Raw genomic sequence first — 13,923 nt, forward strand, 5'->3', positions numbered from 1 at the left:
TTGGAATCAAGTCTCCATGGATTCCACGTCTTAATCTTCCAAATGCACCCATAAATTGAGTACTTCACTAAAGTGCATTCCTTAACATCCACAGCATTCATTTGGAATTTTGCGATAAGCTTCACTTCTTGGAAGATAACTGTTCCTAATTTTCCTTATCATGTAAACTACGTTAATAAAATTCCAATAATCTAAACTTCTAGGAACTTTGATGTTAGACTAGTAATTCTCTGGACCAATGCATGTTACTCCTATTAAACATAAAACCACCTTTTCTACCTCATTTTTTCTACAAGCAATTTTACACAGTAACACAATACATTCTCCTGTGAACTCTAGGTGCAAACCTACCTCTGCTCCTGACCTCAACTCCAGCAGATCCAGATCCCTCTCCTCACCACCCTCTGGAATCACACCTCTAATGGGTGAGACAGGTGCTAAACAATCAGATACCAGATTATCGGCCTTTTACAGTACTTGTTTGCCTTTATCTGCTGTGCACAATCTTGACAGTGAGAAAATCATTTATAAGACCTGTAAGAAACTATGATCTCAATCCCAGTCAACCTCTAATGATTTATGGGAACCCATGACTGTGAAATTTCTGATGCTGCAGTTGATTCTGACAGGATGCCTTAGTTTTTAAAAATAGCCACATCATCTATTACTATTTATTGTTTGTTATATTGGCTAAAGATTTAGGAGTGGAGGTAGTATTCTAGGAAGATTTACTTAAATTATAAAGTCTCAGATGGAGAAGCTGATTTTCTCCAGTTAGCAGTAAGAACTGAACATTATCAGTCACTTACACACACATCCAGGGGTGCTCACAGTCTGATCTGCCTGGTAACCTTCACCCATGTAATTGTATGCCAGTAAGCGCATGTGGTACTTCCTTCGAGGGTCTAAATTGAGGGAAATAATAACATAAAACACTGAATATCCAAATAGCAATGACATTTGTGATACTGAAACTGTTTCCACACTTTCACAGATGAAAAATGGTCTACCATTTAAATTGCAAACTGTTTTACTCAAATATATACTAAATCAAGGCAAATGTGAAGTATTTACTAACAAATGTCTTCTTTGAAAAATAAGATGGAATTTGGAATAATTTGAACAAATCTCCCTGCACACAGGGGGACCCTGAACACAAGCAAGGTTGCAAATAAAATCCCAAATTCAATAACATTCAGTAATGTCCTCCAAACATCTGCAGCCAGTCACTTTCCCCTTTGTCTGAGACTTTATCGCAAACCTAATTGGTTGTGATTCTGCTACCGAATCGTAATTCAGTATGCAATTTTCCTAATCAAGTCAGCTTTAGGAGCTGTGTACTAATTTTGTTATAGTTACAGTGGACACTTTCCAATCAACTTTTGCCTTTCCCAACATTTTCCAATAGCAGAATGGATCTAATTCACAGTCAGCAAGAGTACCACAATTCCTGAAATATTTTAAGCTGACACAAAAAAATCCCAAGAAAAGTACAATTTATCAAGCAACACACATAAAAGTTGCTGGTGAACGCAGCAGGCCAGGCAGCATCTCTAGGAAGAGGTACAGTCAACGTTTCGGGCCGAGACCCTTCCTCAGGACTAACTGAAAGACGAGCTAGTAAGAGATTTGAAAGTGGGAGGGGGAGGAGGAGATCTGAAATGATAGGAGAAAACAGGAGGGAGAGGGATGGAGCCAAGAGCTGGACAGTTGATTGGCAAAAGGGATATGAGAGGATCATGGGACAGAAGGCCTAGAGAGAAAGAAAATGGGGAGGGGGGAAAAACCCACAGGATGGGCAAGGGGTATAGTGAGGGGGACAGAGGGAGAAAAAGGAGAGAGAGAAAAAGAATGTGTGTATATAAATAAATAACAGATGGGGTACGAGGGGGAGGTGGGGCGTTAGCAGAAGTTTGAGAAGTCAATGTTCATGCCATCAGGTTGGAGGCTACCCAGACGGAATATAAGGTGTTGTTCCTCCAACCTGAGTGTGACTTCATTTTTACAGTAGAGGAGGCTGTGGATAAACGTATCAGAATGGGAATGGGACACGGAATTAAAATGTGTGGCCACTGGGAGATCCTGCTTTCTCTGGCGGACAGAGCATAGGTGTTCAGCGAAACGATCTCCCAGTCTGCGTCGGGTCCTGCCAATATATAGAAGGCCACATCGGGAGCACCAGACGCAGTACATCACCCCAGCCGACTCACAGGTGAAGTGTCACCTCATCTGGAAGGACTGTCTGGGGCCCAATTTATCAAGAACAATTTTAAAACCAATGCCTGCTAATCTTTCTAAAAGAAAGCACCAATTATTAACACTTGGTTAAATATGTAACCAAAAAACCCCTCCCCATAAACACCAGGTGAAATCACAGGTCACTTCTTTCAAAGGAGCTCGCACTGTCCGAGGGCTTCTAGCACCTCACTGTTGAGGGAGCTGGTGCATCAGATGCAGCTTTACTTTTCAAATAAACCTTCTATTTAAACTTGCTCAATACTATCAAGCCTTGTACTTCTTGGCATCATCCCAAGGAATCAGACATCCCAAGTTAGAACTAACTGCCATTGAAAAGTTCAATCAGACCCAATGTTAACCCAGCCCCGATCTGTATTTTCCAACACACCGACCATGTGGAACCTTCTACATATTCATCTTCCTTTGCAACCCAAAGTAAAACTTGTGATCTAGTCAACTATATGTAGTGTCACCTCAATGTTATATGGCCAACCAAATTTCAGTTATTTTTTGGCCTTTTCTTCATGAATTTTAGTACAATATATGGAATTCTGTTCTATAATGATGGGCCAGCTCTTTATACAAGATTATAAAAATCCACCTAGCTGGTTAGCTCTCTTAACATCTTGTTTGCTTTCTCGATGTTTACTAGTTAGATTTAGTCATCTAACTGCAAGAACAACTGATTCTGCATCATTATGATTAATTCCATTCCGATCATCCCAACACTGAACGTGTTTTTTTTGCATTAATGTAGTTCAACTTGCCAATTTCAGATAAAAACTGGAAACTGAGGGCTTTGTTACTATATGGATACTACATTGTTACCATATAGGCTTTGTTACCACCAGCTAAGGTTGTGCGGCCTTTCCAGGTGCGAGATGGTTCCCAAGTTAGAGAAGTATTGCCTCTGTGCACACTGCACAAGAAATGACTGGATGATGGTATGGACATTGTGCAAATCATGCCACAACATAGTTGCACAAGACCCTGAAATATACTGTTGCAGTTTAAACCTGAAGACTAAGGCCTCCTTCAGTACCAATCAAAGGACCCAGCCCTATCCGGGCCTTTGCGGGCACTCTATGTCCGTTCCCCTCCAGATCGGGCTTTCAACTAGGAACATCCCTAACCACAACCACACAGTCCACTCCTCACAACTTCACTGTCAACATCCTCACCAATCCCACCATTATTTGCATGACCTCCTCAAAACAAAGCCTGCTATCTTCCCTCCCTCCCATACGAGTGGCAAGCTCTCTATACATCCAATCTGTGCTCCCAGTCGAATTATTCAACCTTGTTTTTAAAAAGAAAATGTGGACACAGAGGGTCTCGGCCTGAAACGTTGACTGTACCTCTTCTTAGAGATGTTGACTGGCCTGCTGCGTTCACCAGCAACTTTGATGTGTGTTGACAGAATTGGATACTGCATTTGGAATGCACAAAGTCTATCTATAAATCACCAGCCACACTGAAGCCTGCCTGTTCAACATGACATGTCCACTTCAGCACCGTGTCCATTATAATTTGCTGATATGACACAGGCTATTTATTGTAGCAAGCAGAGGCAGTATTTTTGGGGTTGGTGGAATCCGTTTGCCTCTAGACGTATTTGGTCAGATGCTTCTGCAAGTAATCCTTCTCTGAGCTTTATACACTTTTGAGAGATTCTTGGATTCTGAAGAAAGTCAGCCTTCTGTTTTCAGATAACAAAGCCAAATGCTATTCACAGTAACCAACATCAAATTAACAAACTGTGCTTAGCCTCTACATACTCGTCTATAACTTAGAGTACCATGCTTCCAGAAAAAAAAGTACAAAATAAACCAGAGTAAAAGACTGCAGTGACCGGTTTAACAAAACAACTTATTTACATGGGACCCCTACTGACCCGCTGAATACCAGAGGATGACCACACTAACCATTTATCATACTGTCAAAGAGTTTAAAATGTCTGCTGGCCTGCTGAGTGGTTACCCTGAATCGGTCATCATTCCATTAAATGGAGACAAGTGAAGGTCTAATGTCAACATAGAATTGCCCTTCCTCAGTGAGATATTGCTTAAAGCAATAGTTTACACAATACAATTTAACACAGGAGGTCTCTTTGTAAGTGCAAATAATTCACTCGATAGCATTATAAAGTTTAGGATTTTCTTATCCAAAACTGAAAAGCAACATTATTTGGATTTTAAGTGCCTTCACACTCCACATGAATGAAATCTGTATGAACTTAAGCCAATACAATATCCGTTTTAAAAAACTCAAAATGGAGAGACCACAAAAAAGTCAATCTCATTTACCAAACATGATTGGTAAAAGCCACTTTGACAATCCTGCACGTCAGAAGAGAATGGGATAAATTTATGCTTTGGTTGGAGGAGGTGGTGGTGAAGAGAGGATTATTTGTATTATTTGTGTAACTGATTTATAATTCGTTACAGGCTTAAACTTTTTGTTTACATTACAGTTGGCAAATATTGTTTACAGGTTATTAATGGCCATTATTATATATCTGGATATATATGAATAATAAAAAAGATTAAACCAGTAATGGATTATAACAAGAGAATAAACAAAGGGAACTTTTTCCATGGGAATACCCATGCATGAACATTTTCCAGCAGAGGTCACTAGCGAGTAACCAGGAGCACAATTCTTGAATGTTTCTGCTCCCTAGCCACAGGCACTGAGGATAATTGTAGTCAGGCAACCATCCCACCCCCCACCCCCCCATACGACCACTCCATTCTCGTTCAAGATAAGCCAATAGTAGTACAGTCTGTTTGGCTCAGCCCATCCCACTGCAGAAACTTTAGTTTGAATTCTATCACACACTTACCAGTAATCGAATAAAGAACTTGTGGTTATCAGAATGAAAAGCAGGATTAACTTGTAATCAATTATAAACTAATTTCTGAAGCTATCTGACCTTATAACTTGCCCACCCCATGAAGGATTTCAGCTACAATTTTTACAAGTGAACAAGGTGTGAATTATCAATAAACATTTCCACTGTGCAAGGAGAGAAAAGCCAGTGAGCTGCTAACTGTTTCAGTAGGACAAAACTCTTACTTTACACATAGGCTCAAAATGTCTTAAAGAGGGCAAATGTTAGTAAAATCTTAAAAGTTCGTGCCTCCAGACTCCCTTTAGTGAAAAGATTAAATAATTATACTGACAAATTGTAGATTCTTTAATGCAAAGTACTTGTACTTAGCTTTAAGGTAAATAAAAGGGTTAATGGTTTGTGAAGTGATTGGTAGTGCACCATTGAAGAAAGCAACAGAACATTCAATTTACTGAGATTAAAAAAATTCCAACATTAAGCAATTTTCATTCTACACTTCAACAACAGTACCAGATTTCTTACTTTAACATCTCCCAGATACAGTAACAAAAGAATGTAAAATTGAAAAGAAATTAAAAAATAAAATCAAAATCAGATAAAGCAAGTGATTTCCGCCCAGGGTGCTGGAGCTCCTATTTCACAGCACTTTTCTGCTGCTGCTGCTAATGGATCATCTAAAACAAAAGCACATCTTCTACAGTTTTAATGGTTTTTTGGTAACCAGATAACTTGCAGGAGGCTTAGTTGCAGAACACTTGTAATGCGTTTAAATAATCCCCATAAAAGTCGAGAGCTACCACTTATCAGGAGATCCACTGCAGATCATTATTTATTGTGTACCATTTAAAAGTGGGGAAAAAATCTGCATATTAAAATAAGAACCTTGACTGGAGAACTACAGAATTAAACATTGCCCCATTAGTGTCTCCACCATCACTGAACTGACCATTGTTATCTCTTTCTTGCTGGAGGTGATTTGACCTTTTGTTTTATTTAAACGCTCAATGGAATGAACATTACTTGACACGATCTCAACTGCTCCAATAGCTTTTTTTAAAAAAAATAAGCACCAAGTAACCAGTGGAATATGTATAGTGTTTCAGCACGAAAGGCAGCTTAGAAAAGCTCTAAATGAAGGAGAAAAATATGCAGTTTGACATTTACTTTTCATGTCACAGATCATCTTTAATGATGAACAGTTTCACTCTTTCAGTTTGAGGACAGACTTTGAAATGAAATAAATTTGAGAGGTGATAACAGTCTTATTGGAATTTATACTCCGGGATACTTTTTGCCTGAATCTTTGAAGCATGAACACAGAGGGATTCAAATAGCAATTATTAGAACAAAGTTGGTTCAGATACAAATGCCACATGCTAACAAAGAAGAGTGCAGCCAAAATAAGACAGAGGCTCAAAGTTACGAGGGAGTCGCTTCAAGCAGCAGGAATAACAAACAATGGACAAATGTGGATGGGTTAGTGCACTAGTTGGACTTTGTCACAATACTTGTTCCCTATAGAAAATATTCTGCAGAAAAACATCTTTAACCATATTCACTTGGCTGTAAATACAAGACAACTAGGTCTCTCAAGCCTGTTCCAGCATTTAATGTTATGGTAACTGATCTTTACTGGCATCAGCCCTTCCCCTGTGCCAGTTCCTCACATTCCTACATTCCTCCCTCTATCACATACTTAATCGCCCCCACTTTAAATACTTCCAATGATCCAGCTTTCACCACCTGCCAGGGCAGAGAGTTCCAGAGATTCACCTACCTCTGAGAAGAAATTTCTACATTCCTCAGAATTAAATGACCAACCCTTATCCAGTAAACACAAAATACTCTGCAGATGCTGGGGTCAAAGCAACACTCACAACACGCTGGAGGAACTCAGCAGGTCGGGCAGCATCCGTGGAAACGATCAGTCAACGTTTTGGGCCAGAACCCTTCATCAGGACTGAAGAGGGAAGGGACAGAGGCCCTATCCAGTATTGTTCGAGACTGTCCTACTGATGAAGTCATCTCACCATCTACTCTGTCAAACTCCTTTAGGAAGTTATATGTTTGAATAAGGCCAGCTGTCATTCTTTTGAACTCCCTGAATGCAAACCCGAACTATTTACTCTCGTAGAGAAAGAATCCTCTGAACCCAGCAATTCCCCTGGTGCATCTCCTTTATAGTGCCTTTAATGTTACTATATCCATTTAGGAAAGGGGACCAAAACCACGTGTAATATTCCAGGTGGGGCCTCACCAACACCCTGTACAATTGCAACCCCTTTGCAACCAAGGCCAAAATGCAGTTTTTTTTCTCCCCCTTGGACCTGCTTGCAAAACTTGTGCTTCATTCATGGTCAGCACAAAATGTCCTTTGGGTCTTGTGGTAAGATAGATCTTGTGGGATGGGTTTCTCACCATTTGGCAGACGAGGCCTCCCCATAAGCACCAGAACCTTGTCTGGCTGGCAGTGCGAGGGGTTCTCTCCATCAGATCCTTCCAACGGAGAGTCTCATTCCTTGCCCTCAGGATGGCTGAAACAAGACAACCATCCACCTCTTTGTTGAACTGTATATTTACGAAGTGGTCTAGGAAAGAATGCAAGTGCCCTTGCCTATTCCAAGCAGCTGTGTTATAGGCCACTCTGGTCTGTGGGCTGTTCCCCAGGGACACATACCAAGACCGAGACCAAATGCTGATGGAAGATCATTAGCTGGGAAAGAACTACAAGCTAAGGTCTTGCCTCAGCTCTACTGAGGGGCTGTGCCCTGTGTAACAACCTTCAGATATCTGAAGGGTGTTTTGTTCAGAGGCCCCGAGCAGCATTAGTGCTTTGTACGTAGAATTTATGAACGGGCCAACACTTCGAATCTACAAACATGTAAAGAAAGCTTTACACTGTTTTCTATTTCCTTAGTATAATTTTTATGAATAATATATTTTTAAATAAAAGTGCAGTGGTTTATTACTGGAGTGAGCCCACTGCACAACTCAGAAAACTTACAATTTTGTTGAAGTATTCATAAAAATTTTTGGACCTAAAACATTAATTCTTTCTCTCTCCACAAATGCTGCCCAGCCTGCTGAGCATTTCCGACATTTTCAGTTTTATACTCAAATTATAGTTTGTCCTTACCCCTCAATTCCTGAGGGACAACTATACCAAAGACACAGTTATGGATTGGCCATCAATCTGACTCTTCACCCAAGCAATAAATATTCCCCCACTAACAGGCAGAATACCAAGTGAACATTGCTGGTAGTGTGCCAGCACTGGCAATTGCTTGGAGCTCTGGAGCTATTAATTTTCTCCTCAGTTTTGCCCCGAGGTACAAAGGGTGATTGAATTGGAGCCAACTCTCTCAGGATAGAGTGGCAGCAAACTGCACCTCATCACAATTTATGTTCCTAACTAGACATCCAAAAAGCCATTGGAAAAATACATCTACACTCCAAAAAGTTGGCAATGCCATTTTAAAAAAGGAGGGAGTAAATGCCATAAACAAATTACCATTAGTTAACATGAATGAGCTATAGTTGCTTAAAAGTTATTTTTTGGGGGGGCACAAGTTACAAAGATTGAACAACTGCCTTTGTTATGTTAGTAAAAACATTATCTATTTTAAGACGTTAATCAATAATAAGGCAGTTGGCCTGTCAGATCAAACCTCTGCAAGATCCAGCATCTGGTTAACAACATAATAAACCCCAACAGAACTTTGCCACTGTTAGTGCGAACACTACAATTCCTTACTCAGAGCAAGACAATCACCAGCATATCTACATGCTCAGTCTGTACAGCGAAAGCATGTGCAATAGATATGCCAATTAGGTGTGTAATGAAAGCACCATTTAATCAAATCACCATCTGAGGGTTTTTGCCCATTATTTCTACCTACTGAATCACAAATTGTTAATTATGTAATATTTCTTTTAACTTGGCCAAATGGACAAACCATTTGAGGAAAAATACTTTGTTTTCTTTCTTTAAAATAAAGAACTTGTTAATGTGGATTCTTAGAGACAATACCAGACTGTGCAGGGTGATCTTGTACTGAAATAGAAGGTTCTAGAAATGCAGAACAGATATGCTTGCCTCTTCACTCCTGAGACATTGTTGGACAAGCTGAATCTCTCAAACTAATGAGACAATGTCTCAAAGGATTTTTGAAGAGTCTTTAATATTTTAATGCATGTCACCATTCGTAAGGCACAATCTTACACATGAAACAAATCACCCAGATACAATCTAAAACATCAGTGTAGCAAGGCAAAATTTAATTGATGGTACATTTTGTAAGAGAAGCCTTGGGGATTACTAACATTTAAAAACAACTTGAATAAATTCAGACAAGACAATGGATCATAGTAACAAACACACTATTCCCAAAACTCTAAAACCCAAATTAATGTAAATTAGAGTAGAAATATTAATAGATTAGAAATATAATATGTGGAATAGTTTTGACCCAGTGGCCTGCCAACTCCAGAATTACCACAATTTTCTGTGCACTTGTGACTACCACCTTCAATTCACCCAGCCCCTGCTCAAACATGGAAATCTTTCAATAGCCATGTGGTATTGCATTCAAACATTTTACCAAATCTTTCTATCAATATTTTTAGATTTATGAATTCAATATCAGTCTTAAATTTATACCTCTTATTAGAAGAAATAATTTTTCGCTAATTTCCTTTTCAAACATTTCCAAACTGCATCATTCCCATGGCACCAATCATCCTTCTCATATTGAGATACCGAACTCAATTCAAATAATATTCTTTATTTATCTTTCCTTTCCATTCTATTTAAATTCAAACCCAAAAAAAATCCCATCTTTTCTACATCTATTTGCAATCCAACTTGATTCAAAGAGGATAATTTATCCTGGCATCTCCAAATTCTATAAAAATCATTTTTATATTCTGATCTACCAAGTTTCATCAGCCCCTGTAGTCATCTATCCATTCCCAAATGATGGGTCTTTCAAAAGTTTTGTATTTCTTTCAAAATGGTACAATTTCATCCTGAATAAACGGTTGAAACAAATACACCATTATGTAAAGAACACCCAGACAGGAAGGATTATCAAGATTATAGCAGGACATTGTTGAACAGAGGAAAGAAACATGCAGCTGGATCCTGGACTTCCTATCAGATCGCCGATGGGTGATAAGGATGGGCTCCCGCACCTCAGCCCCTCAACACAGGTGCCCCCCAGGGTTGTGTCCCAAATCCCCTTCACTACTCCCTTTACACCCATGATTGTGCTGCCACACCACAGCTCCAATCTGCTGATCAAATTCACAGATGATACAACTTTGATCAGCCTTTATTTCCAGTGGTAATGAGACAGCCCACTGAGGAGAGGTTGACACCCTGACACAGAGGTGCCAGGATAACAACCTCTCCCTCAATGTCAAAAAAAAACAAAAGAGAGGAACATGGATTACAGGAGGAATGGAGACAGGCTGAGTAGTTTCAAGTTCCGTGTTATACACATCACCGATGATCTCCCCTGGACTGTACACACCGGCTGTGTGGCAAAAAAAAAGCACAACAGCATCTCTTCCACCTCCTCAAGACCTCCTACAGGAGCACCATTGAGAGCATACTGACGGGCTGTGTCACCGCCTGGTACGGGAACTGCATCAACCTTGATCGCTGGGCACTGCAGAGTGTGGTACGGACAGCCCAGCGCATCTGCAATTGTGAATTTCCCCTCCATTGAGGATATTTACAGCACCAGGTGCAGAAAGAAGGCCTGGAAGATCATCGGGGACACCAGTCACCCCAAACATAAACTGTTTCAGCAGCTTCAGTCTGGCAAACGGTACCACAGCACAAAAGCCAGGAATAACAGGCTATTGGACAGCTCATCTCTACAAGCCATTAGACTTTTCCCATGTCTGTACATTGCAACTGAGACATAATGCAAAGCTTTTTACTCCCTCACGTTGTAGGACAGATGCAAGATTTAAATAAATTCAAATTCAATGAAGGGATAGTGTGTGAATCTAGGCAGTGGGAAAATCAGATTTGTATCTCTAAACCAATGTATCAACCCTGTTTTAGCAACCCTGAACATTGCAAATTTACTCCTTAAGGCGATAACAATCAATGGAAAAAAAAATCATCAAATTGGAAACTAAAATGACAGATTCTCAAATACGAAACAGAAACAGAACTGCTAGAAGAATTTCAGGACAGATGGAGGTACGCTACGACAGACCAGCTGACAAGTAGCAGGAGCACTGACTGACGGTTATGGAGGCACTTTATAGAAAGGACAAGACAGGGAAACAACGAAGGGGCATTTTACAGGAAAAGTGGAAAATTTGGTGCTCATTCCAGAAGGCTGCAACATGCTCAGGTAGATGTTGCTTTAGTTTACTTCTCGCTGCAGGACTGCTGAATGGTGTGTGTTGCAAGGAAAGATCTCCACTGGCTACAACAGAATCTCATCATCAGATTCCCTCCCCACACTCCACCTTTACCTTCTAGAGGATCCACTCTCTCTGTGACTGCCGGATCTGCGTCTCTCTTCCCACTCCTCTGTGCAATCACTGAAGGTACAAAATCTCTTCCTACACCTCTCCCCTCACCAACTTTCGGAGACCAAAACGTCCCTTCCAGATGAGTCAAGAGGTTCACATGCAACCCCTCCAGCCCATTCTACTGCTTCCACTGCTCCCAGTGTGGAACTACAATAGTGAGAGCAAGAGCCACCCTGAGCATGCAGTTACATGCCATTCCAGTCACTTCCCATTTCCACACCAACTTATCCATCCTCTGCTTTCTCCAATGCCATAGTGAGGCCAGATGTAGAGCAGAAGAACAACTTATTCCACTCAGGTAGCTAAAAACCCAATGGTGGGAACATCAAGTTTTCCAATGTCAGGTAATCCATACCCCATGTTCCATCCGCTTTGTTCACCTTTATCATTCGTCTCCCCTCCCTCAATCCCTAACTGGTAGGTGGGGGAAGAGGCCTGGTAAAAGGTGAACAATATCCAGACTATTTATCCTTCCTCATCTAGTACTGTCTGTCAATCATTATTCTCCTACTTGGTTCCACCTATCACCTCCCCCCCAACCCCACCCCAGGTCCATCTGCCACCAATATTTTGCTCACTGTTTCCAGTTAATGTGTCTCAAAACTCCCCTCTTCCATCTGCCCATAATCCCTCCCCCCCCCAATATAGCTCATCAGCCATTGGCTCCTGCTTCAGCATTCCCCTCTCCTCTACCTTCCATCTATATTCAACAGATAAACCACCCCTCTTCTACCAAATATGTTGCCCGACTTCAGAGTCCTGACAGCAGCATGTTGTTTGGTGATGGGGACACAGTGGAGCTGGTGGAAATGATAAGACATTGACTTGAGAAGGCTGATGGGTTGAAGGTGAGGACCAGGGGAATACAATCTATTCCGACCAGTGGACAAGAGCAGGAAGTATAGAAAATGCAGTTGAGAGCTTCACCATGAAGATGAAAGTTCAGCCCACTATGAGGGATGGGAAGAAACAATTTGGGAAGGAGGACTTTTCAGAGGGACAAGGGTGGCAGGCCTCATTGGAACAAATATGATCAAAGAAGAAACCAAGAAGAAATGAATCTTAGGATTTGCTTTTAGTTTAAAAAGTCCTTAGCATATAGATTTTAAGAAGTCTTATTCAATAAGACACATTTCATTATTGGCCTTTAATTAACTTAACAGTGTCCCATGGTAACACACACTGAACTATATTATCAAATTTATTGTCATGTGCAGAAGTACATGTACACGCAGGTGCAATGAAAAACTTACATCAGATATACTGCATTCACAAAAGCAGACTAAATACACAGTAAATCATACATGAATGAACACAATTAGACCAAAAAAGCCAGTCCAAGCAGTCCATTTTAGTGATCAAAGAGGTCATGGTATTACTAGGGCAGATTGCAAGTGCGAAGACTTGTTTGGAAGAAATCCATCTTACCCATTGTGTAAAATATACCAGTCACAGCTATCCCTGGCAATATAGACTAAGGAGCTCAGAGGTGCACTGTGCATGACATTTTCTCCATTACAACCACAGTCACACATTCCAGCAGCTGTGAGGGGTCCTGAAAGGAATGGAAAAAGGACTGCATAAATGCATCCCTTTAACTTATAAAGTTCCTGATGTGAGTCAGAGCAGAGGTTTGCATAATTTCAGAATTCAAAGCACATCTTGGTCTGGATAAGGGGAGCTTTTTTTGGATTGGGTGAGGGAATACATTGGGAGTAGAGGGAAATCGGGAACATACTGGTCACAGTTTCCTTTACTGATAATCACTCCTTGACTTGTTTGATTCTTCAGATATTTTAATGCTGGACAGAGAACAGATCTGACCTGTGTGACCTCACACATCTCTATCCTCTATCTAAAAAATAAAGAAGGGTTAATTTGGCAGGGGACTGGGGAATGACTGGCACCTACTGAAGTCAGCAAGACCCACGGGACTTGGGGAGGTGAAACACATCAAAGTGAATCACTGCAGCAGTGTTGAATGTGAGTGTGCAATTGTGTTTTCACAACTAATGGTCCTCGTGTGTTTACTCTAATATTGTGTTTGTACCTAAACCACCGACTCTGATTTCTTCCTACTCAGAAACTCAGCAGTTCCCACCTTATTGACCAGCCAGTAACTCATCAAACACAGCATATGTAAATACCGAATATTGATAATCACTCCGACTTCTGTTTGATAGTTCGGATATTTTAATGCTGGACAGAGAACAGGTTGACTCTGTGACCTCACACTTCTTTACCCTCTATCTGCCAAATGTGGCAAGGGACTG

General features: G+C 40.7%; 1 protein-coding gene across 1 annotated transcript in view; it reads right to left on the reverse strand.

Annotated features, from left to right (window-relative positions):
- The window catches only part of LOC134355328 (protogenin-like), a 165,473-nt gene that overhangs the window by 17,083 nt on the left and 134,467 nt on the right, over positions 1-13,923 (reverse strand). Inside the window, exon 11 of the mRNA XM_063065091.1 lies at positions 810-905. Coding sequence (XP_062921161.1) covers positions 810-905 — 96 coding nt within the window. The remainder of the gene's footprint in view (positions 1-809; positions 906-13,923) is intronic.

This window comes from Mobula hypostoma, chromosome 13 (genome assembly GCF_963921235.1).
Source record: "Mobula hypostoma chromosome 13, sMobHyp1.1, whole genome shotgun sequence".
Classification (NCBI taxonomy): Eukaryota; Metazoa; Chordata; class Chondrichthyes; order Myliobatiformes; family Myliobatidae; genus Mobula; species Mobula hypostoma.